This window comes from Mustela nivalis, assembly GCF_964662115.1.
Source record: "Mustela nivalis genome assembly, chromosome: 11".
Taxonomy (NCBI): Eukaryota; Metazoa; Chordata; class Mammalia; order Carnivora; family Mustelidae; genus Mustela; species Mustela nivalis.
Window position 1 is genome coordinate 56226915 of NC_139030.1, and position 24009 is coordinate 56250923.

At 40.0% G+C, this 24009-nt stretch overlaps 1 protein-coding gene across 2 annotated transcripts in view; it reads left to right on the forward strand.

Moving 5' to 3' along the window:
- The window catches only part of DPP4 (dipeptidyl peptidase 4), a 79956-nt gene that overhangs the window by 17561 nt on the left and 38386 nt on the right, over nt 1-24009 (forward strand). For both annotated transcript variants that reach the window (XM_082691272.1, XM_082691271.1), the window contains exons 3-10: nt 5634-5729; nt 6132-6223; nt 7565-7645; nt 14210-14262; nt 14379-14451; nt 15494-15614; nt 19603-19763; nt 21222-21334. In XM_082691272.1, coding sequence (XP_082547398.1) covers nt 5634-5729; nt 6132-6223; nt 7565-7645; nt 14210-14262; nt 14379-14451; nt 15494-15614; nt 19603-19763; nt 21222-21334 — 790 coding nt within the window. The remainder of the gene's footprint in view (nt 1-5633; nt 5730-6131; nt 6224-7564; nt 7646-14209; nt 14263-14378; nt 14452-15493; nt 15615-19602; nt 19764-21221; nt 21335-24009) is intronic.

Genomic DNA, 24009 nt, shown 5'->3' on the forward strand with positions numbered 1-24009 from the left:
TCTCTGCTCAGTGGAGAGCCTGCTTCCCTCTCTTTCTCTCTGCCTGCCTCTCCATCTACTTGTGATTTCTCTCTGTCAAATAAATAAATAAATAAAATCTTTAAAAAAAAAATAGTGTGACATATCTGGAGAGCTTTCTGAATTCTATGTCCTAAGCTAAGCATTTTACATCCTTTATCCCACTTAACTATGGCAAGTCCCCATAGGCTACGTAATGCTATATTCTGGTTTTATAGATGAAAAAGTTGAAGTTTTGAAAGATTCAGAAATTTTCCCAAGGCTTCATTGCAAGAATTAGACCGAGGCTGAAATCCAGACTCTCTGATTTCAAAGCCACCAGGGACCCAACACTTTATTGGTATTTGTTGGATCAATTCAGATGGGTGGTAGCCTGCCCACATACGCTACTGGGCGATACAGGGTACGCAGTGTCTTCCAGTCAATTTCTTCTTCTGCCTTCTTGATTTTGCTTCTTCTGTCCCCATGTCAAGGCTGCTATTTTGCTGTGGCAAATTCTGAAGCAACACACATTTCATTTCTTTAGCATCAGTACAAAATGTTAACTAATTACCATATGGAAACCAAGAGCTCTATAACCAGATATCTTTTTTCTGTGTTTAACAACTTAATAAGTTTATGAGCCATAAAGAGCACATTTCTTTTTAGTGGCATTTCATTAGCTACTTATTTACCAAAACAATTTATTTTTGTGAAGTAGAAATATTACATATCCCAGCCCAACACAGACAAAAAAGTGTATCATTGGGCTGCCTGGGCAGCTCAGTTGGTTAAGCGACTGCCTTTGGCTCTGGTCATGATCCCAGAGTCCCAGGATTGAGTCCCACATTGGGCTCCCAGCTCTATGGGGAATCTGCTTCTCCCTCTGACCTTCTTGTCTTTCATGCTCTCTCTCACTCTCTCTCTCTCAAATAAATAAATAAAATCTTCTTTAAAAAAAGATTATTATTAATGTATACAAAATAGTCAAAATATTCTGCAATCATAAGGTAACAAGTGGTCAAGGCAAGACGATTCCATGAAACTACACTACGTCCTTAATTGGATCTTACTATTTTGGAAATACTTTTATTCAGAAATTATTTTGATCCTACAAAAAGAAGGCTTTGAGATCCCATACACTTTGATAAGAATCTATTATTAGGTTGAATCATTTTAAATACTGCTATTCTAGGGCACCTGGGTGGCTCAGTGGGTTAAGCCGCTGCCTTCGGCTCAGGTCATGATCTCAGAGTCCTGGGATCGAGTCCCGCATTGGGCTCTCTGCTCGGCAGAGAGCCTGCTTCCCTCTCTCTCTCTCTCTCTGCCTGCCTCTCCATCTACTTGTGATTTCTCTCTGTCAAATAAATAAATAAAATCTTTAAAAAAAAATACTGCTATTCTACCATTTTTAACTGAAAAAAAAGACATTTTCAGATGGTCCAACCCAATAGCTGTTCTCAACAGAAAAGTAAAATCTAAAGTTGTTAACATTTTTTTTTCTTTTTTGATTTTGTAATTCAAGAAGACAGGAATCTAAGAGTTTCTATAAAAGCTGATGGGTAACATATGATTAACTGCTTTACTTGGCGAGCACAATGCTTTGAACCGATAAGTCAAATGAACGACATGTCCCAGGCCCACCAGGAAAACCACACGAGCAGCCAAAGACCTTCATCTGTTGCCACAGCAGTGCCCTGTCAGTGAGCAAGGAGACAAGGGGAAAGAAACATGAGCGTGTCCTGTAAGTGTTTGACAGAATAGGTTGTAAGTAACTTGGCAACAAACTAGGAACTTGCTAAAGGTCAAAACCTGGACTTGGTACTCAACGTTTTACAGAGCTCGCTTATCTAGATGTTTCAAACGTATCTTCCAGTGTGCACTGCTTATCAAATGGCAAGGCAAAAAACAAGGAACATTTGTTGCTTGGTTTGCTCCAATTCAGCAGCGTTGTTCTGGGACCGGGTAGCCAGGATATGGAAGGGAGCTCGCAGGGTCATCGTTGAGTGGGTGAGCGAGCCTGACACAAACCAGAGGCACCCCGGGGTCTTCACAGATGTCCTGGGCCGTAGCAGGAGTGTAGTAGCACCAGTGTTGATATCTGGTACATCAATGGATGGAATAAAATTATCCTGGGCTCATTACAAGCAAACATGGTAGGAGCCCAAATATGGTAGACTTGATGGGTCTATGAACACTATGGTCTGAGGAGAGAATGAGCTCAGCCTTGTCTGAGATGGGGGAGAGATTAAGTGCTCAGTGAATCATGCATCATGAATGTGAAGGGTGGTGCCATGGGCAGCAGGTGACGTCACAGGGAATTTTGCCTCAATGATTTTAATAGTCCAGATTTTAGTGTGTTACCCTAATAGTCCAGATTTAAGTGTGTTATCCTAAAAAGCCAGGGTGAATACCCTTACATGAGATAGTGTTTAAAGGAGATAACAATGTATGTTATCTGTTATAAGTACTCGGTTAATTCTCTCCTTACAAAATCAAGAGGCAGTGGGAGATGTTCTAAGTTGATATGTCTGTTTTATTAGAGATACATGTTTTAGGTTGTTCAGGCAATGCTGCATTTAAAAAAACACCATAGACTGTGTGGCTTAAACAACAAGTGTTTTTATCTCACAGTTTTGGAGTCTGGGAAGTCTCAGTCACTGGCAGATTATGTGTCTGGCATCTAGTGAGGGCCAGTTTCCTGTGTCCTCGCATGGAAAGGACAAGAGATCCTTCTGGGCACTAATTCATAAGGGTAATAATTTCATTTATGAGTGCTCTACCTCCATGACCTAATCACCTCCCAAAAGCCCCATCTCCTAATACCATCACATTGTGGGTTAGGATTTCAACATATGAATTTTGGAGGACATAAACATTTAGGTCATTGCAATGAAGTGTGTTTGCATGTGTATGTGTAAATTATTCAATATCAATAGGTCTATCCAGACATTGATATCAGCAGGTGATACAGGACTATGAATGTCTATAACCATTTATATCTTGAGTTGTACTCATTTTGGAATGTCTTTTGTGTCCATTTTAGACAATAGCTCTTGATAACATCTTGATATTATATATATATAGATAGATAGATAAATAGATATCTGCAACAGTATTTTTCAAATAGTACTTACTGTTCAGTGCATCAAAGAACAATTAGATGAATATGAACAACTAAGGGTATTTAGTGAATAAATCTACAGATATGTAGAGTTTCAAATATTTTCTGTAGCATAGGGCTTGACAATTGGCAAGTTCAAGGGCTGGTTTTACCCATTTGCTCTATCTCTGCTAACAAATAGAAATATCTTTCTAATTTTCTGGGGTGAAATGCAGGCCTGAATGGAAAAAAAAAAAAAAAAAAACCAGGGTGGGTTTTTTTGTTTTGTTTTGTTTTGTTTTCAACTTATTTAGCAAACTAGGCTTAAACAAAATCAATAAATTAATAACATGTAACAATTTATCTACTGAAGCTGAAAGTTTTATAGGCAGAACCAAGGCTATTTATCAGATAAGATCCAAAGAAATAAAATCTTGAGAACATCTCCTGAAAGAGCATTTCCTGTGAGAGAATCACCTTTCTATAGACCGTAAAAAATTAACAAGAGAAGCTGCTATTGACTTTTCAATCTCTGAAAGAGTAAGAACAGTTCTTGAAAACTTACGATGGTGCTGCTTTTATGCGCGTATGTTTGCAAGTAGGTGGAAAGAATATAGTATATGGAAGATCTTTCTAGGCTGCTTGTCACCAGTGGCGGTTCTGTGATTGGGGAATCACGCTGGCCTCATCAACCTTGGAGAATGATATCCCATGTCATCAACAAAAGCTGTGTGTACCTACTATGGCATAGAACTGGGCTAGGTACTAAGTTGATGAAAAAGAAACAACCAACCATCCCAAGACCCTTTCTTCAATGAATAGATAGCCTAGCTCAGTCCACCACAGTGGTAGGCATGGAAAAATAGCTATCACCAGAAGTTCTTAATTAGAAAAACCAAATGGGTAGTCTGGGGGCAAAAGTCAGAGAAGGCAGCACTGACGTCTTGATGAGAGAAGAGGGAGCTGGCAGGTGGAGGACTGTGACAGCCCGGGAAGCAGTTGGAGATGCTGCAGGGGAGAGGCTTAGGACAAGGAGCAAAGTCAGAAAAGCCAAAAAAGAGGGCTTACTGGGTCCAGTAGGCAATCAGTGTGAGTGGGTTAGAGGGTTCGTACATGAAGTGAGTGTAAATGAGCCTGGAGAGTCTCATGCCAGACTGTGGAGGCCATGCATGCGGCGCTGAGGAGTTGGAATCTTTCTGTAGGCAATGGTGAATCAGGGGAGGCTTTTGAGGAAAAGGTCACCGGGATGAAAGTGGCATTTTGGAAAAATCTTTCCAGGGGTTGTACAGTGGAGGGATTGGACTGGGGAAAGACTAAGGGCAAGATACCCAGACGAACGATGTCATAGGAAGAATCAAACGGGGTTAACCAGATATCGGTGGTAGTAAAAGAGAGGAAGACATCAGGAATGATTTTCAGACTTTGAATATGGATTTCTGGTAACAGAATCTAAAACCACACAAATTCGCTAAGGAAAAGTATTTTGGAAGGAAGGCGTTAATTTAGATACGGGAAGTCTAGGGTTAATATGGGGCAAGTCAACTAAGAAGGGCCAAGTCAGCACTAGACATATGAGTTTGAGGTGTGAAAGGCTAAGGTAATGAGTATAGGTTTTGTCATGAATTTAAATGGAAAATACACCTGAAGCCCAAGAAGTCTCATTCTCTGGAGTCCTGTAGGAGGAAAAATGAAGGGAGACAAGAGCAAAAAGCTGAAGATTGAGTATTAGGGCATTTCTGCCTTGGCGGTCAATAGAGAAAAATAAAGAGATAGAAAATGAATGATCAGAGGTTAGAAGGAGAAGTGAGGTGTCACTGAGTCCATGGGAGGGTTTCATGAAACCCTCCCCCAAATGCAAGGAAAGGTCACCATAGAAACAAAGATCAATGCATTAGACAATCACCCTGTCTTAAAGGTCCATGCAAAGCAAGAGAGTGTGGAAAGGCACCTCAGGCCTCTAAAAAAGACAGCCTAGCCTTGTGCCATCTGCTACATGACCACCGATAGCTACTGACCAGGAATGTGTCTAGTCAAATTGGGACATGCTGTAATCATAGACGACATACTGGATTTCAAAGAAGTAGTATAAAAACAAAGAATGTGAAAGATCTCCTTAATAAAATTTAAATATTGATTCCATGTTGAAATGATAATATTTTGAATATATTGGGCTAAATAAAATATGCTACTAAAATTATTTTCACCTTACCAATCTTTGCATATGGCTACTAGAAAATGGACTCACGTCATATTTCCCTTGGATTTGGGGGATCTAGACCTTCATGAGGAAGTTCACTAACGTGGGCACTAATACAGCTCAGGGAGACACACCACTCACTTGTGCTCTAACAATTAAGTGGATTTCCACTCCATCCAGCCAGCCTGAAATCCTTCAGAATGTGTTTTGCATTTTGTGAGTGTAATTCCTATAGTTTGCGACCAGTGTGTTTTGCAGTGATCCATTTGTTTATTTTATCCCAAACTTAGGTTATTACATCTTACTGAACATTTGGCTCTTTTCTTTAATCAACAGATGATGCTACAGCTGACAGTCGCAGAACTTACACTCTAACTGATTATTTAAAAAATACTTTTAGGATGAAATTCTATTCCTTGAGTTGGATTTCAGGTAAGAACTTTTCTGGGGGAGGGGACAGATTTTTAAGCCTGTGCTCTTTCTAATTAGGTTGTGGGAGACTTTTGTGGCCCTGAGAAGATACCCTTGTTTTGTTAAGCCATATGGGAAAATATTTTTCTCTATTTACAGGTACAAAGGAAAATAAACCTATATTTCTTTGTTACGGGCTATGAAAACTTAAAAGTGAATTGAAACTTTGACAATAATGATGGAAAAATGGATGCATACTAGTGTAATATTCATCACTTAATGTTTTTCCAACTTCAAAATGCTTATTTAGTACTAGTGTGAGCTTAAACCTTCAGTTTTTTTTTTTTTTTCTGTTTCATTTTTAGCTTATGGAGATTTTTAATTGCAACTTGAAATACTGATCCAGCCATTTTCTTTCTTTAGATCAGGAGTACCTCTACAAACAAGAAAATAATATCTTGCTATTCAATGCTGAATACGGAAACAGCTCCATTTTCTTGGAAAACAGTACATTTGTATGTTTGATTGCATAATTCATTTATACTTTAAGGAAATTCTGAGGATTTTTTTTTTTTTCATAACCTTTCAAATCATGAGTACTATCATTTCTCATCCTGTTGAACTCTCTCTGCAGCATATGGCACAGTGGATCTTTCTCTCCTTCTTGGAATGCTCCCTGCCTTGGCTACCTTTTAGTCTCCCTTGACGATTCCTCCTCCTCTACCCATACTCCTAAGCGTAAGTGCCCATCAGGGCTCTGTCTTCCCTTGCTGGCCTCTCTCCACAGTTTGCCTGCTCTCCTTCAGTGAATTTCATGCCCTTCCCCAGCAAGGGGGCTCTCCTGTCTGGCCTTGACTCTCGGATGCACATTTTCAACACTAACCTTCTGCCAAGATCAAAGTCTCTATTTCTCATAGCTGGCTTGCTCCTGCCCACCCTTGACCTGCAGGTATTTTAAGCTCAGTATCCCAAGCTCAACTCATTATTTCCCCTTCACTCTGCTCTCAAGCTGAAAGCACCCTATTCCTTTTCCTGAGCTCCCAATCTTGGTAAATTATGCTCCCCTCCAAGTCACGTAGGCTAAAAAGTGAAATTCTACTCCCTGAATCCTCAGAATCTTCCTTGATTCCTCTGCCATCCCTTGTATTTGGCCATTTAACAAACCCTATCACTTCTTTCTCTACAATGTCGTGTCCCTCGGATTCCTATCTCCACCATAGAGCCCTGGTTCAAGGCCTTTTTAATCTGTGTTAGTACTCCAGTCTTGTGTCCCTGTCTCCATTCTGTAGATGAGACCATTGCATTGCCCAAGGCCAGGGCTGATGCAGACCCTCTCATCTCATGTCTGCCACCATGTCCCAGAGCATCTCTGTAAAGAGAGATAAGACTCTATCACATCCATGTATAAAAAGCGGCTTAGAGTTCCACTTCTTATATTTGAGGCCCTGCTGCTTTTCTAATTCTATGTCTTCTTTTATATGTTGTCTGATATACCCTATACTGTACTCAGTTTACACCAAACCTCTGGGCACTCTTAACATGCATGCTCTCTCCTACATTTGGTTTTTTTGCTCATGCTCTTCCCCCTGCTGGGAAATTTCTCTCTCTCTTCCTGATCCCTACCCTCATGGCGGTCTTCCCTTGGTTAGATTTAATTCTTCCCTGCCTGGTTCTCTAACCCTGATCACCATACACCTTGCATCATGATCATTTGTGGGGGAGATCGTGCCATTTCTAAGAGCTCCCAAGGCATGAGCCACATGTCTGTCTAGAACTATACCCTCTATGTAGTAAGTGCTCAGTAATGATTGTTAAGTGCAATTGTTCAATTGTTCTTTTTTCAACTTGTTTGACAGGAGGAATTTGAACATACTATAAATGATTATTTGGTATCTCCTGATGGACAGTTTATTCTCTTAGAGTACAACTATATGAAGGTAAAAGAAATGCTTTCTTACTGTAACATTTAAAGAATCTTATGGGTATGTTATTTTATAACTGATTCCCAGTCTGTGAATATTTAAGGTTGACGCCTAAGTACAGAGAACAAACTGAGGGTTGATTGGAGGGAGGTGGGTGATGTGCATTAAGGAGGTACTTATGATGGGCACTGGGTGTTGCATATAGGTGATGAATACCTGACTTCTGCTCCAGGAACTAATATAGTACTATATGCTGACTCACAACATTTAAATTAAAAAAAAGAGATTGACACCTAGGTAATATAATAGGCACTAAAACCTCACTAATTCAGCATCAAAAGAAGAAATAGCCATTCTCATTCATAAAAGGTAGGTCCAACAACTATTTTAAAAGAAATTCATTTTAGTGTTTTTAAATGCTAAGAAGTATAAATAATGTATTATAGATACTAAAAGCATAAGTTAACAAAGGAAACTTGTAATTTAAAAGCAAGCTTCCATGTCTGATTTGCACAGCCAGTAATAGAACCGCTTATTTCCTTTGTCTCAACTTTACATAAAGTAAAACTCTCAATAAGTATTTACCTCAAAAAGAGTTGTACTTCCTATCCTCCAAAAGAGACTGTGCAAGGTGACTCAGACCACCTTGCAGCCTTCAGGTGCCACCATATACAAACCATTCTCAAGGGGGAGCCTCAGCCCAACATCAGATTCTCCCACCTCAGGAAAGTTTAATCACGTATCCTCTTCATGGTCAGGCTGGCTGCAGATCGCCAGTACCTTTAACTGCAGCTTTTTAGTTATTCCTGAATTTGAAAACTGTCACCAAATACAGGAAGTTTTGAGATTTGTAGGAAACATTAAGGCAGTGGGGGGAGGTTGTGGGATGTAGGCAAGGAAAAAATGAAACAAGATGGGATCAGGAGGGAGACAAACCATAAGAGACTCTTAATCTCAGGAAAAAAATTGAGGGTTGCAGAGAGGGGGGGTAGGATGGGGGAGGGGGATGGGGGGAAGGTAGAGGGTGGGGAGGGGGGGAAGAGGGTGGGAGGGTGGTTGGATGATGGACATTGGGGAGGGTATGTGCTATGGTGAGTGCTGTGAAATGTGTAAGCTTGATGATTTCATAGACTGTACCCCTGGGGCAAATAGTATATCATATGTTAATAAAAATAATTTTTAAAAATTTTAAAAAACCCTGTAGGGATATTCTGCTTTGAAAACAAAATACAATGCTGGGAATCCCCACCTTTGCCCTTCTATTCTAGAATAAATAACAAATACTGAGAGGCTTTATCTCATACCCCAACGCTTCTTTACTCAGGCAAAGCAAACCATTTCCTACTCCATTTCCCATTCCAATGTGGTAACTTTGAATCATAGTATTTACCCTGAGCTCACAGTGTCTAGCTCCATTTCCTGGACATGAAGACTCTTGGATTATACTACTAACCCTATCAGCTGGGAGCCGGTCAGAATCCTAGGCCAACTTCAACACATCTGTTTCCAATTAATGGATTATTTATTTAATTCAGTGGTTTTTATTGGTGTCTGAAGATTAAAATAACTTGATTAGCTTCTAAAAATTCCCAGTGGGCAGGTCCAATCCCCAGATTAATAAATTATAACCTCTGGAGTGAAGCGGACATCATTTTTTTTTTTTTTTTAATGGGTAGATTCTGAATGAGCAACCAGGGTGGAGAACCACTGAATAGCCATTGCCCATGTTCAGGACAAACATATAAAGACAATGAGGTGAAGGTAGAAACAGAAAGGTAAATACCAGCTCAATTTACTGTTTAGCCAAGTTCAGTAAGTGTCATATGTTGCATTTCACTGGTAGACCTCAGTTGGACAACCATCACTGGTAGTTTGTGTTTATGGAATCACTGGAGTTTCCATGTGCATTTAGCTGCTTTTGCTGTTTTCCTCATCCCACGTTGCTATATTCCTTCATCCCACTGCCATGCATGCATTTCAGGCAGTCCCTACGTGCTCCTTTTAAAACCTATGGTGGGTTATGTCATGCCTGTGCCTAACCCCTCATGACCAGTGGTTTCCCATCACTTTCAGAATAAAACACAAACTCTAACCACAGCATCCTCAGAAGCCTGTGTGACTGGACCTCATTCTGCCCTTGCTAACCCATCATCTGTTACCCTCTCTAGATTCACCGTGCTTGGCCAGTGCTTCTCACCCCTGTCTGAACCTTGCAGTCACCTCTAGAGGTTTTTAAAAATGCAAATGCCTGCAACCTACCCCACACCAACTAGTTCAGTGTGGTGATGGGGGGCAACAGCAGACAAGGGTTCTCCTATGACTTAAGGGCTCCCAGGTGATTTAGTGGTCCGAGAACCTTTAGGGGCACTCTTCAATTTTCTCAAGCATCATTCATTCCCATCTAAGGGCCAAAGTATTTGCTATTGTTTCCTCCTGGAACCTTCTTCCGCTGATTATCTAACAGTGATTCCTTTTTTAGTAATTCAGGTTTAGGCTTTCTTAGATTGCTACACCTAACTTTGCCCCCTGCCACTCTGTTCTCCCACACTCCACCATTCACTCTCTATCACATTAGCTAATTTTATTCTCTATATACCTTTGATTGAAGAGCACTAAATTGTAAGATTATTGAAAGTAGAGCACTCTATCTTCTATTTTATTTCTTAAAATATCCACTAGAGTTTTCTGTACAGCATACATGTGCAACTTAGAATAATTTCCAGTCATTGCCTCATGCTCCAGAATGAGTCACAGTTGCAACCCCTAGCGCATGCGGACAATATTCCAGTTGACTAATCAGTTCTCAATAAATTTACCCAAAATAAAGAAAAGTCAGTTTTATGCTCTTTCCTTGGAGGTCTGCTGTGCAAAGTTCTTTAGATTCTACTCCATGGCTTTTCCATGATAGAGTTAGTGCATTCAGAAAGAGCAGTATTACTTCTATGTTGTACCCTACAGCCTGCTACGGATGTTCCCCCAGCATCTCCATTCACTGCTGAGTGCTCCAGAGGTAATAGTTGCAAAAACTATGATATGTTGACAATATTCTAAGGCCCTACTCAGACTTCACATGTATTCTTACGACCCTCTCATGAGATTGTGGCTGACATCAGCCGCATTTTCCTAGAGAGAACATTGAAGCTTAGAAAAAAATTTGCCTGATATTACACAGCAGAGGCTGGCCTTGGTCCATTTAAGCTGCTCTAACAGAGTACCATATACTGGGTGGGTTACTAACCCATCTATTTCTCATAGTTCGGAAGTTGAGAAAGAAGTCCAAGGTCAAGGTGCTAGCCATTTCAGTGTCTGGTGACATCTCACGTGATGGAACATAGTTGACCGTCTTCTCCATGTCCTCAAATGGAGAAAGGGCATGGAATATTTTTGGAGTCTCTTTTATAAAGGAACTAATCCCATACATGAGGGACCTACCCTCATGAGCTTGTTACTTCCCAAAGGCTCACTTCCAACATCATCACACGTGGCGGGGGGGGGGGGGGGGGGGTTAGGATCAACATATGAATGACAGAGGGTGGGCAACAAACATTCAGTGTATAGACCGACTTGAATCCAGATTAGAAGCTCCAAATCTTGAACTCTTAAACGTAATCTTTCCCAACTTTGTGCTTCCACATCTTTCTGCTACGATGCTTTTTTAACCCCTTCCCTTTGTGGCAGTTCTCTGTTTTGAGACTCAGTCTAAGGATCAACTTTTCTCTCTCTCCAAGGCCTGATTTATGATTCTGCTTCTCCCCACCTACCTCTGTTAGATGTCCTGTGGTTCTTTCCTTGTGTTTACTTGCCCATATGTATCCCCCATTCAACTAGGAGCTCCTCAAGGAGATTGAGCCTGTCTTATCCAGTAATGCCTGATAGAGGAGAATTGCCAAAGTTTCTAACCTTAATAGAAGGATGAGTCTGTTTCAAAAGATGAAGTGAACATTCCAAACTTTTTGGGTTTCCTTTTGCATCTCATGATGGATCTGTCATCCTGAGTGATCTCAAAACCTTCTTAAACCTCTTCATATTTTTAGCCTGTAATATACACCTTTTGGCTCTTTTAAGTAGAGTATTCAAAGGTTTCCCAGGAACAAGCATGGATTGTGTCAAAATAATCCAGGATTTTTAAAAAGTATGACTTGTGAAAAGTAAGGTCTTAATACATAATTGTTGACATGAGAGGATAGAAGGATGATAAATGATAAGTGGGAAATACTCTTCAAGGTTAGAACCTTTGGCTTGTATCGGCCCTGTCTTATACAAGCTGGGTATCCATGGAATACTCATTTCCTTGACTTCATTTTCATGGGTAAAATTTTATTTTTTTGTTAGTTTGGCTTATTTTTTGAACAGAGACTATGTGACTTGCACTAGATGAGACTTCAGATTTAAAGATGAATAAGACACAATTTCTTACATCTAGGATTATGGTAGGGCAGACAGACATAAAGCCATGTTATTTCTTTTAAAATATCTTTAATGTATAAATGCATCCACATATAAATATAATTTTTCATAAATGCAAATCTGTGTGCATGTGTATGTGTATGTGTGTGTATATATACATTATCTCTATATATATATTCTTCAGTCTTATCTTTTTTCCTCTTATGTCTGTCTCCTTACTCCTCATCTCTCCCCCACCTTTTCTCCAAGTACCACATGTTAAGAACCTAGTATATCTCTCTCTCCATATTTTATATTTTCCCCTTATTGAAATAATTCTATGAAGATAGATATTATTTTAGTCATTGCTTATTCTATAAAAAATAAAATCCTATTTTCCATACTTTTCTGTAATTTGCATTTCTCAATGATTCTGTGTGGAACTTCTTCCAAGTTATCTGGCGTAGCTCGAATTCGTTTATTTTTAAATTAATAGACTTAATTCTTTTAGAACAGCTATAGGCTTAGAGAATATGAGTGGAAAATACAGAGTTCCCACATACGTCCTCATCATCTCCCCCCAACCTCTGTCCCAGTTTCCGATATCATTAACATTTTGCATTAGTATGATACATTCATTACAATTGATGAGCCATTATTGATACATTATAACCAACTAAAGTCCATAGTTCTCCTTAGGGTTCATTATGTTGTACATTCTATAGGTTTTGGCAGATCTATAAGCTATAATGACATGTATTCACCATCCTGGTATCATAGAGGATATTTTGCTTCAGCTCTTCATCCCTCCTTTCCTCCAAACCCTTAGCAACAACTGATCTTTTGATTGTCTCCATAATTTTGCCTTTTCCAAAATGTCATATGGCTGGAATCATACAATATGTAGTTTTCAGATAGGTTTTTCTCACAGGAAAATATGTATTTGAGTTTCTTCCATGGCTTTTTGTGATGTAATAGCCCATTTCTTTTTGTTGGTAAATAATATTCCAATGTCTGGATGGACCATAGTTTGTTTACCCATCACTTATTGAAGGACATCTTGGTTCTTCTAAGTTTTGGCAATTATGAACAAAACTAAAAATTTGTGTGGAGGGTTTTTGTATATGTGTAAGTTTTTAATTCCTTTGGTTAAATAACAAGGAGTTTGCTGCTAAAGGTATTTGGGTTTGGAGTTTTTTTTTGTGCACATGTTTTTACTTATTGATTCAATATTTTTTTAGGTATTAGACTATACAGATTTTCCATTTTTTTGTCTCAGTTTTGATAACTTGTTTTCCAAGGAATTTGTCCCTTTCTAAACTTCTACATTTATTGGCAAAACAATGTATATAAAAGGTCTTAATCCCATTTTAATCCCATTTTAAAATTTAAGAATTTTAATTCTTGAGATGGCAGTTTAAAATATCAATGGTATATATGTTTCAATGTTAACAGATACTGCCAGGTGGCTTTTTTTTTTTTCCCCCCAGGTGACTTTCAAAAAATCTGTAGCCTTTTATATTTTCATGATCAAAGTAGGAAAGTATTTCTCCACATCACCAGCAATAGGATTATAGATCTTTTAAGTATTTTGTCAGTAAGATGGTTGAAAAGTAAAACTATTGGGGCGCCTGGGTGGCTCAGTGGGTTAAAATCTCTGCCTTAGGCTCAGGTCATGATCCCAGGATTCTGCGATTGAGCCCTGCATTGGGCTCTCTGCTCAATAGGGAAACTGTCCCCCCACAAGCCTGCTTCCCCCTCTCTCTCTGCCTGCTTCTCTGCCTACTTGTGATCTCTGTCTGCCAAATAAATAAATAAATAAATCTTAGAAAAAAAAAAGGTAAAAACTTGTATTTTCTTGGACAGGTAGACTTCCCATGCTATGGTTAATGTTAGGAGTGATGTTTGCCGTGAAGCAATACTTCAGCCCACTGTGATCTTGAGAAGTTTCCTTGGCAGGGGTGATGCCAGAGCTAGGTTACAGATGCGGTCCAGAGGAATTTATACTAGATGTTTTCTAAGAATCTCTTCCTAATTCCAAAATTGTAAGGATTGAGCTAGGAATTATAAGACATGATAAAATGTGAGATTTATACAATGTCATATTACTTTACATGTCATCTTGTGCTCGTATAGCAAGTGGCTGAACTGTCAAGAATCACAGAAGTCTGAGATGTCTGTTTTCTTTTATAGCAATGGAGGCATTCTTACACGGCTTCATATGACATCTATGACTTAGCTAAAAGGTCAGTGACTTCCTTATAAAATCTGTAAGCTTCTTTAGTGCAATAACATTTTTTTAAAAAAGGAAATCCCACTGTGATTTATTCATTTGGTAATGTTGCCTTTTCTCTTTTTTCAGGAGGCTGATTACAGAAGATAAAATTCCAGACAACACACAGTGGATCACATGGTCACCAGAGGGTCATAAATTGGTTAGTGAGTGTCTTCTGTTTTCGGGAAAAAATAATGACTCAACGTTCTCATTTGCAGAAGCTACATAACCCGTCACAGAGCAGACACTTAGGAAGCAAATACTTCAACATCAAAGATAGTGTTATTGCCTAAAATAGCATTTTACTAGTCTAACACAGTAAATAGGATTCCTGAAAGTTTCTGAACTACTACTGGAGAATTTATTATTGACTGGGAAAATACCCATTAAAATTTTAATTTCTCTTGTATTCAGTTTGCTGTTGTTTGCTTATTTGTTTGTTTTGGGGGGTGTACCTCCTTCCTGCTGGTTCTGTGACCTTCTCTGTGTCCCTATAGATATACCTTCATGTTCTTAATGCTAGGAGAATGTCAGAAGTGCAAAAGAATTTGAAAAGGAAGACAGGATGTTCATTTGTAGACAGAATTCTCCCTCCCAACATCGAATACACTCCCTCAACTCACCTCTCCCAGAATGCAATGGGAAGCAGACATTATTCTGTAGAAATGATCAGGCTCCTGAGTCTTCACAGGCACTCCAGCATTCAAACAGTGGGGTTTGTGAGCTGAGCTGCTTCTTTTTAATATATTGAGTGTCCTTAGAATTATTTGGAGTTATAGCTTGTATACTTAATGATTTTTAAAATGTGAAGGGTGGGTCATCTGGGTGGCTCATTCAGTTAAGCGTCTGCCTTTGGCTCATGCGGTGATCCTAGGGTCCTAGGATCCAGTCCCGCACCGGACTCCCTGCTAGGTGGGGAGCCTGCTCCTCCCTCTCCTTCTTCTCCTCCCCGTGCTTGTGCTCTCTCTCTCTCTAATAAATAAATAAGTAAAATCTTTTAAAGAAATTAATTAATTAAATAAGTAAATGTGAGGGGGTAGTGAATGACTTTATCTTGCTGAAATTGACTAACCCAAGGTAATCATTACATTGACATGTCAATATTATTTGAGGATAAAACAGTTGATAGATATCTTTTAACTCCAGAATAAGATATGTTATAACAGGTTATTACTCACCAATCTGTTTTTCAACGTTTCTAGGCATACGTTTGGAACAATGATATTTATGTTAAAAATGAACCAAATTCAACAAGTCAGAGGATCACATGGACTGGAGAAGAAAATGTAATATCCAATGGAATAACTGACTGGGTTTATGAAGGTAGAGATTTTAAAGCTTTTTCAAATTAGAAAATTTGTAAGTTTTTTTTTAATAGTTAAACATTTCTCTTAAAATGGAGAAATTCAATGGCATTCAAAATAAGTTGCATTTTTTTAAAATGTCATCAAATCTCTTTAGCACTCACAATACCAGGTGTCTCCCAGAACAAGGATTTCTTAACAGTGGCTAGTTTCCCTGATGTCCTCATTGTCTCTCAATGCCTCTGTTGTCTTTAGTCTCCTCCTACAAAGGGCCTTTCGGTATAGGTAGCTTTTCTGCTTTACTGGGGCATAAAAGCTTGCAGATTAACATCAGATGTTTCTCTAACTGGGCCTACCTAACCCAGAGTTACTAAGGAAAGCTAAATACTCCCACAGCATTCCAAGAGCTGACAAAATATTGTCTGGAGGCTGGGGAATAGAGGGGGAAGAAAGCATCTGTTTTACAGAGAATTTGTGTTCATTTGAACTTGGACAAATCATAATTTCCTGTTTTTAAAGCAGGAAAAAATAATTAGAAAGTCTTCTGAGGGAAAATCAGTAAAAATAAAAAGAACTAAAATTATTAAAAAGGATTTTCTCTTTTAGGATAGAGTTTAAGAAAATATTAGAAAAACATTTTTCGCATCTATAGCTGCCAAGGTAAAAGGCATTTTGAGGCTATTCCAGACTGTTCACAAAGTTGCCTAATGCTTATTAAGTTCTCATCCTATTTCATCTTCTTATTTCTTCCTCATAGTTTAAAAAAAAAAAAAAAGAGTTTTTCTTCATGACTTAATTTTGGCTCTTACCCAGTGCAAGTCAAGTTCAGTTAAATGACTAATATTATAACAACAACAACAACAACAATCACTTTAAAAGAAAGATAAATCCCCATGACCCAGAAAAAATTTATAATGAAATTTGCTAGCACTTGTCACTTAGCAATTAAAAAACACTTGCTGGACAGCACAGCACAACCTGCAGGACCCCCAAAACAACCTGGATAAGGCTTCTTCCCAAAGCTGCAACTAGACCCTTCCTCGAAACATCTGAGCATCTCTAGGATGAGAACACACCTAACACTATTAGTCCTTTCTTAGGTAGATAAGAGCTGGAAAGATCTCATTTTGTGTGTTGATGACAAACAGAAGAATGGCTTCCCAGTTCCAGTGTGGGTCTGTTGCTAAAAAAAAATGGGACTTTGGTTCCTCTGGGGAACTTCCTATAATTGGTTTTATATACTTATGAATGATCCATATTTGGAAAGAGCACACTTGTGTCTCCATATATGAGTTCTATCTTCCTGTGGAGCATCTCCACTGCAGCCATGAACACTTGTTGAGTATAAGCTGAACGAGTAGATTTTGAGAATTTATAGGTTCATAAGTAAAAGAAGAAAGAAAGTTGCAGAGGCCAGATGGGGCTTTCTGCCACATCCTGGAAGGACACTCACACAGCAGCCTACCCTCTGGGACATGTGTCCCCTGCCCTGCCCCAGAATCCCAAATTACTTTCTTTCTCAGTGTCTTCACGTTTTCTTTGTTTTCTTTCAGGATTTTTAAATTATTACTTTAGTTAACAAGTGTCTTCTTTTGTAAAAAATAAGAATACTTTATCTCCTGGTTTGAAGTGAATCCCATGACATTCACTCGAAAGTATGAGTATAGTTTATCTAACAAGAAATGAGAATGAGAATTTTGAGAGGGAGGATGAGGAGGGTTAGAGAAAGAAATAAGCTTGGAAGATGGAGCACTCCTCGCCCTATGGTAGCTGGGCTGACAGTGGGGGTGTGGGTAATTCAGAGAGTGCCAACTACCTATGAAGGTGCTATGTCAGGTTCTAGAGACACAGGGAAAAAAAGCTATCCAATAGCTGCTCTCAGGGAATTCAGCCCCGAGCGGGAGACACAGAGGTCAATCGGTAATTCTCATAGAGTGAATCAAGGGACCTATTCAAGGGCAGACACTAAGTCCAAGGGAAGGTCAGAATAGCCGGACTGGCTATCGCAGTGAGAGAGGATCAGGGTGTGGGGGAGGGGGTGCCACAGACACTTGTGCTCACAACCAGCTTTGTATCAGAAAGCACTGGAAATCTCTTCCCCCCCTTTGTTTTTCTCCCTTCTCCCTACTATTCGTTCTCGGAATTTGGAGTTTGACTAGAAGTACTTTTATAATAATGGTTTTAATACATTCCTGTATGGAAGGATATATTCTATGTATAATTATAAAACAATATGTTCTATATTACCAATCAAAACATAGATATTACCTGCTATCTTTACTTAGAAGCAATTTTAAAAACCATAATCTTGCTGTAATTGTATTCATTTTATGTAATTTGCATCTTGATCTTAGACTGGAAACCAATGGGTAGAAGCCACAGGAAAGAGACATCCACTCATTATCTGAAGAAGTTCTCGGTAGAAACCCCTAGACTCAGAGTCATGGGCCTGTGTCATGTCTTATCTCTGGCAATTCATTCTCTTTCTCTCTAAGCCCGTCAGTTGCCTTGTCTGTAAAATGGGATATAAATAGAATAGACTCATTTAGGCATCTTTGTAAAGACTAAATTAGAAAAGTGTTTTGTAAATTCTAAATTACTACACAGATGAAACTATGACATAGGTAGAAAACAGATAAAGCCAGAACAGGCTGCCTTTCCCAGTAGGTTTTCTGTTACCGGAAGAACTGAAATAGGCATGGAAAGACGTAGAGCATGGAGGTGAGAAGCATGGATTCAAACCAGACAAGTCTAGATTCATTCTTGAGTCAGTCAATTATTGGCCATGTGACTCTGGGCAATGACTTCTCCTTAAGCCCACTGCCCCTTTCTCACCAGAGGATTACCAGAGATCATAGATGTTGGTTGCATATCAAATCTACTTCATGGTGGTTAGCACTCTTTAAATGTTGGGTGCTCATCATAGTAATTATTACGCTGTGTTACTGTTGTTATCATTGTTACTGTTACTGCCACTACTATTACCGTTATCATTATTATTATTGAAAACCAGCATTTGGAAGACACTTGTAAAGAGGCCTCAGGAATCAGAAAAGTGATGGGGACAGATGATTTCCTAACTCTAAGACTCAAGTTTCTTTACTTCTGCTTCTACCTTCCCCCCTCCTCCCCGACAGCAGAACATGAGGTTCTGTAGATTAAATCTGCATAAAGGACTAGGAGTCTCCATTTGGTCTGCCTGAACCCTCCATGAAAGAGATTTTGGCATTTTAAGAGCCAAACAATGGAAGTCCCATGAGGAGACGCCATAATAAACACGGGAAAGAACTACATTTGCCAGAGAATGAGAACGAGTCCAACACCCTTCTGGAGAGCAAGACCTCTCCTTCCAGTTGCCCCTCTCTTTGACCCTCTTCCCTCACTGTCACTGTAGGCAGCAGAGGAGTACGCTAACCCGCTAGAGTCTTTAGTTTCAAGGCTAAGCGAAGGAGATGTTTTTCAATTGGGGTCTCACGGAGTGCCTTGTCATTCTAAATCCATCCTTCCCACACCCTGTTTGTGCCAAGAGTAGTAAACTGTGGGCACCATATTAGTTCGATAGTCTGGAACCACACACCACCCACCAGTACCCTGTGGGCACAGTACAAACGGAGCCCAGTTGGGGAGAGTATGCTGGCATGTTGACTGTTTGAAAATTAGAAAGGAGAATCAGCCCCTTGTGTGAAATTTACTTTTAGTATGTTTTGCGGCATAAATTTAGAGGATTATAAGATAAAGAAAAAAATGTAGAGCTTATATTAAATATTGTGTGCTAAAATATTCTAAAATGGTCCAACGGGTTACTTATTTTTACAATCCAGATCTATCCTTGAAGATTTTATTTTTATTCATTTGTATTACTCTGAATTTGGAAGCCCAGCAAATGCAAAATGGTTCATTAGTTGAACTCTACTGTAATTACTAAAGCTAATGAGAACAATATTTTGAATGCCAAAGCCAATTTATCAGCTACTTCTTGTAACAGAACAATTTATGTCTTTTTTCAGAGGAAATCTTCAGTGCCTACTCTGCTCTGTGGTGGTCTCCAAAAGGCACTTTTTTAGCATATGCCCAATTTAACGACACAGAAGTCCCACTTATTGAATTCTCCTTCTACGCTGACGAGTCGCTGCAGTACCCAAAGACTGTGCAGATTCCATACCCGAAGGTCTGTGCTCCTGTTCACGTAGTGGTTCCGTGATTTGATAGGAAGAGAATGGTTTCATTTAATCCTTTCCTGCTAATGAAAATATTGTCAGTCTCTCTTCAACAGCTTGCTATGATTACTCTTGCTGAAGTCAACAGCATCTGGCAATTTTAAAGTATTTTTATTATCCCAGGAAAGAGTGTGATTTAAGGTTTTGTAATTTCTCCAAAAACTTTGAGGAATGACAAGCCGAAAAAGATGGGGAAAATGCTTTTGAAAGAGGTAGAGGGAATAAGAATGTTTCAGTGGAGGAAAAGAGAAGCTGTCCTTGAATCACAAGCTCCTCTTATTTGTAGAAGTTGGAATGTACCCTGGATGAGGTTGAAAAGCTCGGTTACATATCCGGTTGTATTGCTAATTAACCGATTCATAACTAGTTTCAGGGATTCTGGTATAGATTTGGCACTAATGTGAATTTCACACGTCCTGCGTTTGGAATAATGGTCTCACATCTTGGTTTGCAAGGCTGTTCTCCCCTTACGGGATGCATATTTATGAAAATCCAACAGCTTTGTTAAGCAGTGTAAACCGAGGAAGAGGGGGATTTAGAAGGCAACCAGGATTCTTCACTAGTATCATAATATTAATGGCCACAGAATCATCTATAGGAAAATCTAATAGTAAATGTTTCTGCTGTAAGCAACTTGGGAAAAGGGATTTTTATTTTTACCAACTCACTCAATTTACTTCATGAAGAGCTGCCATTTTAGGAAGACAGAGGAAGTAAAAAGAAAAAAAAGGATTCGAGACTAAATATAGAGATGTATTTTCAGTGGAATGTTATTTTTTGATGAGTGAAACTGGCAAAAAAAAAAACATGAAATGCTCTCACTAAAAATATATTATTTCTAACTAATTTGTCAATTGAAGGTCTGTGTGTATATATAAAAAAGTTTTGTAGATTTCTGTCATCATATTGATTGTAAAGCTCGAATGTAGTGAACTTGAATTTGGAGTGCAAATGATGGCTTCCTAATTAGCGTTATTGGCTCTTGGCTCAGGTAAACTCATTTTCCTGGTGGATTGTGTCTTTGGCTGAACCCAGCGTATTCTTCCTAGTTGTCAGCCATTAGACTTTTTGCCTTCTGGAGTCAGAGTATATTTGCAAAATAATAAAATTGATTTTTTAAAAGTTTGTCCTTGTTTGCACAAAACACATTGAGTTATGAACATTCATGATTTAAACAGGAGTGCTAGGAGCTGTCAATAGACATGTTTCTGCCTGAACATGAAAAAGTTGCATTTCATTACTCTCTTTTATGTTCATTTGATCTGTGTTAGATTTATCTATATAGATTTTTAATGTGTCTTGTGATTATAATTTTATTGGTCTAATGCAGACACTTTTGTACAATTGTAAACCTGTGCAAAGATGTGGTATTTTTTGTTCATATCAATTCTGTTACTGTTTTTTCCTAGGCAGGAGCTGTAAATCCAACCGTAAAGCTCTTTGTTGTAAAAGTCAACAATCTCGACCCAAACACCAATGCAACTTCAGTAGAAATCACTCCTCCTGATGCTATTTCAAGAGGGTAAGTGTCTTGATCAGAACGTGTGGGTTGTACAGTTTCACAGATCTCAGGGAGAACATTTTAAAAATGAATGGCAGAATCAGGGGTAGTGTCCCGTGGTGTCCCCCCGCGCCCAGAAGCCCTTCATCAGCCACTCGTTGGTGAGCCCTCACTTTGTGTCTTCATGCTAAGCACAGTTACCATGATGGGGTCGCACAGTGACTAGAGCTGCCAGAGTCCCGGGAATCATGGAGCCTGCATGCAAGGTGGGGGAGGCAGACAACAACCAGGTGGACAGAAAATTGTGAAAACCATCAAAGCAGGCAAGGGATTAGTGATGGTGGCGGGAGGACAGGCAAGGAAGCCTTCTCTCACAGGATGGCCTGTGGGCAGTGACATAAGACAGAGGGCCAGCTAGCCACCTCAGTAGCTGGGGGTTCAGCATCCATGCAGAGGAAGAGCAGGTGCAAAGGCCCCACAGGGAGGCTGGGTCTGGTGTGTGAGAGGACCTGCAGGAGGCCAAGCAAACAGAGCAGTGTGAGTGTAGCGGTGAGTGATAGGAGTGAGGTCAGATCACAAGGGCTGTGCAGGTCCCCATGAGAACTGGAGAAATTTAGGGATCCTCATGACACCGACATGCCTCAGGATGTCACTTGCTTAAATAATCGTTGGTGGTTTGAAAGTCGGCCACCGCACACCCTCAGCCCCCTGTGCTTTTCCTGTAAAGATAACCACCTGGCATTGCATGCAATTTATGGCTGTGAGTTGCTTTCTATTCATTTCTGTTCATTATGTTGGTTTTCTTGTTGCTTTAAAATAATAACTAGTAGATACTGAGCACTCACTATGTGCCAGACTCGGGGCATTACTACAGGCTTTGTATTAGTCTTAGTCTTTAAAGTAACTCTTTCCAACAACTATAATTATATGCCTCTTTTACAAATAAGGAAATGAGGCCTAGAAGTTAAGAAAATGACCAAGTAGGAGTCTGTATTCAAACCTGTCTGACTTAGAAACAAGAGCTTACAAGTACTCTGCTAGCTGCCCTTCTCTGTGTGAATTCAACCGCTGCCCTCAGCTTCCTGGAGTTACCATCAGAGCAACATGGAAGCAGCCTTGTCAGGGTTGAATGCACCACATCCCGAATGCTGTAGGCTCTGCTCTGTAGTCATTACTTCATTGACTTGATTAGAAATATCTTTTTAACCTATTCATTTGGAGGGAAAAAATAAATTATCAGTAAATTTTTAAAAATTGCTTTTTCTGAGTTTGTCCAAAGGTATAAACATTTACCTGAAGGTTTTAAAATCTGCTGTGTGGCCCCATCCATTCATCTCGTCTATCAATATTGACTGAGCACCTGCTGTTTACGTAACAGATGTCCATAGGGCTGAGCTACTATCTTTTTAGCACTTACGACCAAGCAGAGGATAGAATATATTCCGATAAATGACCCCAAAGGCAAATACTTCGGAGGCGTAAACAGAAGGGCAGAAACATTTTGAGGAGGGGGAGATGGGTTTTGATGACCCCAGGGATGAGAGAAAGTATCCTGGGGCATATGTGGCTTGAGCAGGAAAGAACCACAGGGCACAGCCCAGGGGGATGGCCCTGAAGGGGAAGGTAACCCATGTGTGGGGAGTACAGGCTGTCCAGGGAAAGAGCAGCAGGGCCTGGAGGGAATTCTTGGTCTAAGACCAACATCTCTCTGCTGGGAGAATGAGCCATAAGCCCCTACTCTAAAGAACCTTAGATCTGGAAGGGGCTTTAGACCTCACTCGTGGTCTACAAACTGTTGTAAGGATCCAAAGGCTTTTTTTTCAAGTGAGACAGTACACAGGAGTGCAGGTCCAGAAACCAACCAGACCATTACCACTCAGGTTGCAGGCACAGGCCTTGTCCCCATCTGCTTCCTCCAGGAGTCAGGATCTTAGACAGAACCTGCGGGCTTCTAGAACACACTGAGAACAGTGCTGTGGGACACAGATAAGCTAACTAAGGCTTAGAGAGGGAAACTCTTTTGCTCAAGGTTTCACAGCAGTCAGCATGGGATCTGGGAATAGGACAGAGGTCTGCACCTGCCAGACCAGACTCATCGAATAATGGGGTTTCTATGCATCGAGAGTTTCCTGTGGGTGGCGACTATGCCTGATGCCCCGCTCACATCTCACTCAATACACCGCCTACCGTGTCATTGTCATGGCCATTTCACAGGTCTCCATCTGTGGGCTCTACCCTCCTTAGAAGCCTCATCCAGGAGCTGAGCTTAGGAAACGTGCGCAAGTTCACGGACTTCATTTTGGCCCCGTACAAATGAACCCTTAAGTCATTGTTTGCGGTTCTTTATGCTGCATTCCTGGTGAGAACTGCCTCACTCACTGGGGATATTTTGTGTGAGATGTACTTTACTGAGGAGTCGTTTCTGGAAATGCCTCAGGAATGTGTTATATAGGGAATTATAAATCCAGCTCTGGTCTCTATTAACACCAGGGAGGCCGCAGTTTATGTAAAACCAGGTTCGAGCTCCTCTCTGGGGAAAATCTTCTAGCAGGCGGTGATGCCCCACTTTCTGGCCTCACGCAAACCTCCAGCGGGGCCAGGTTAATGCAAGCAAATTGTGCCTCTTCAGAAACGGCTCAGCACCTTCTGCCGTGTTTTCTAGCCATCCACGAGCTCCTGGAGTGTAGGATCGCCCG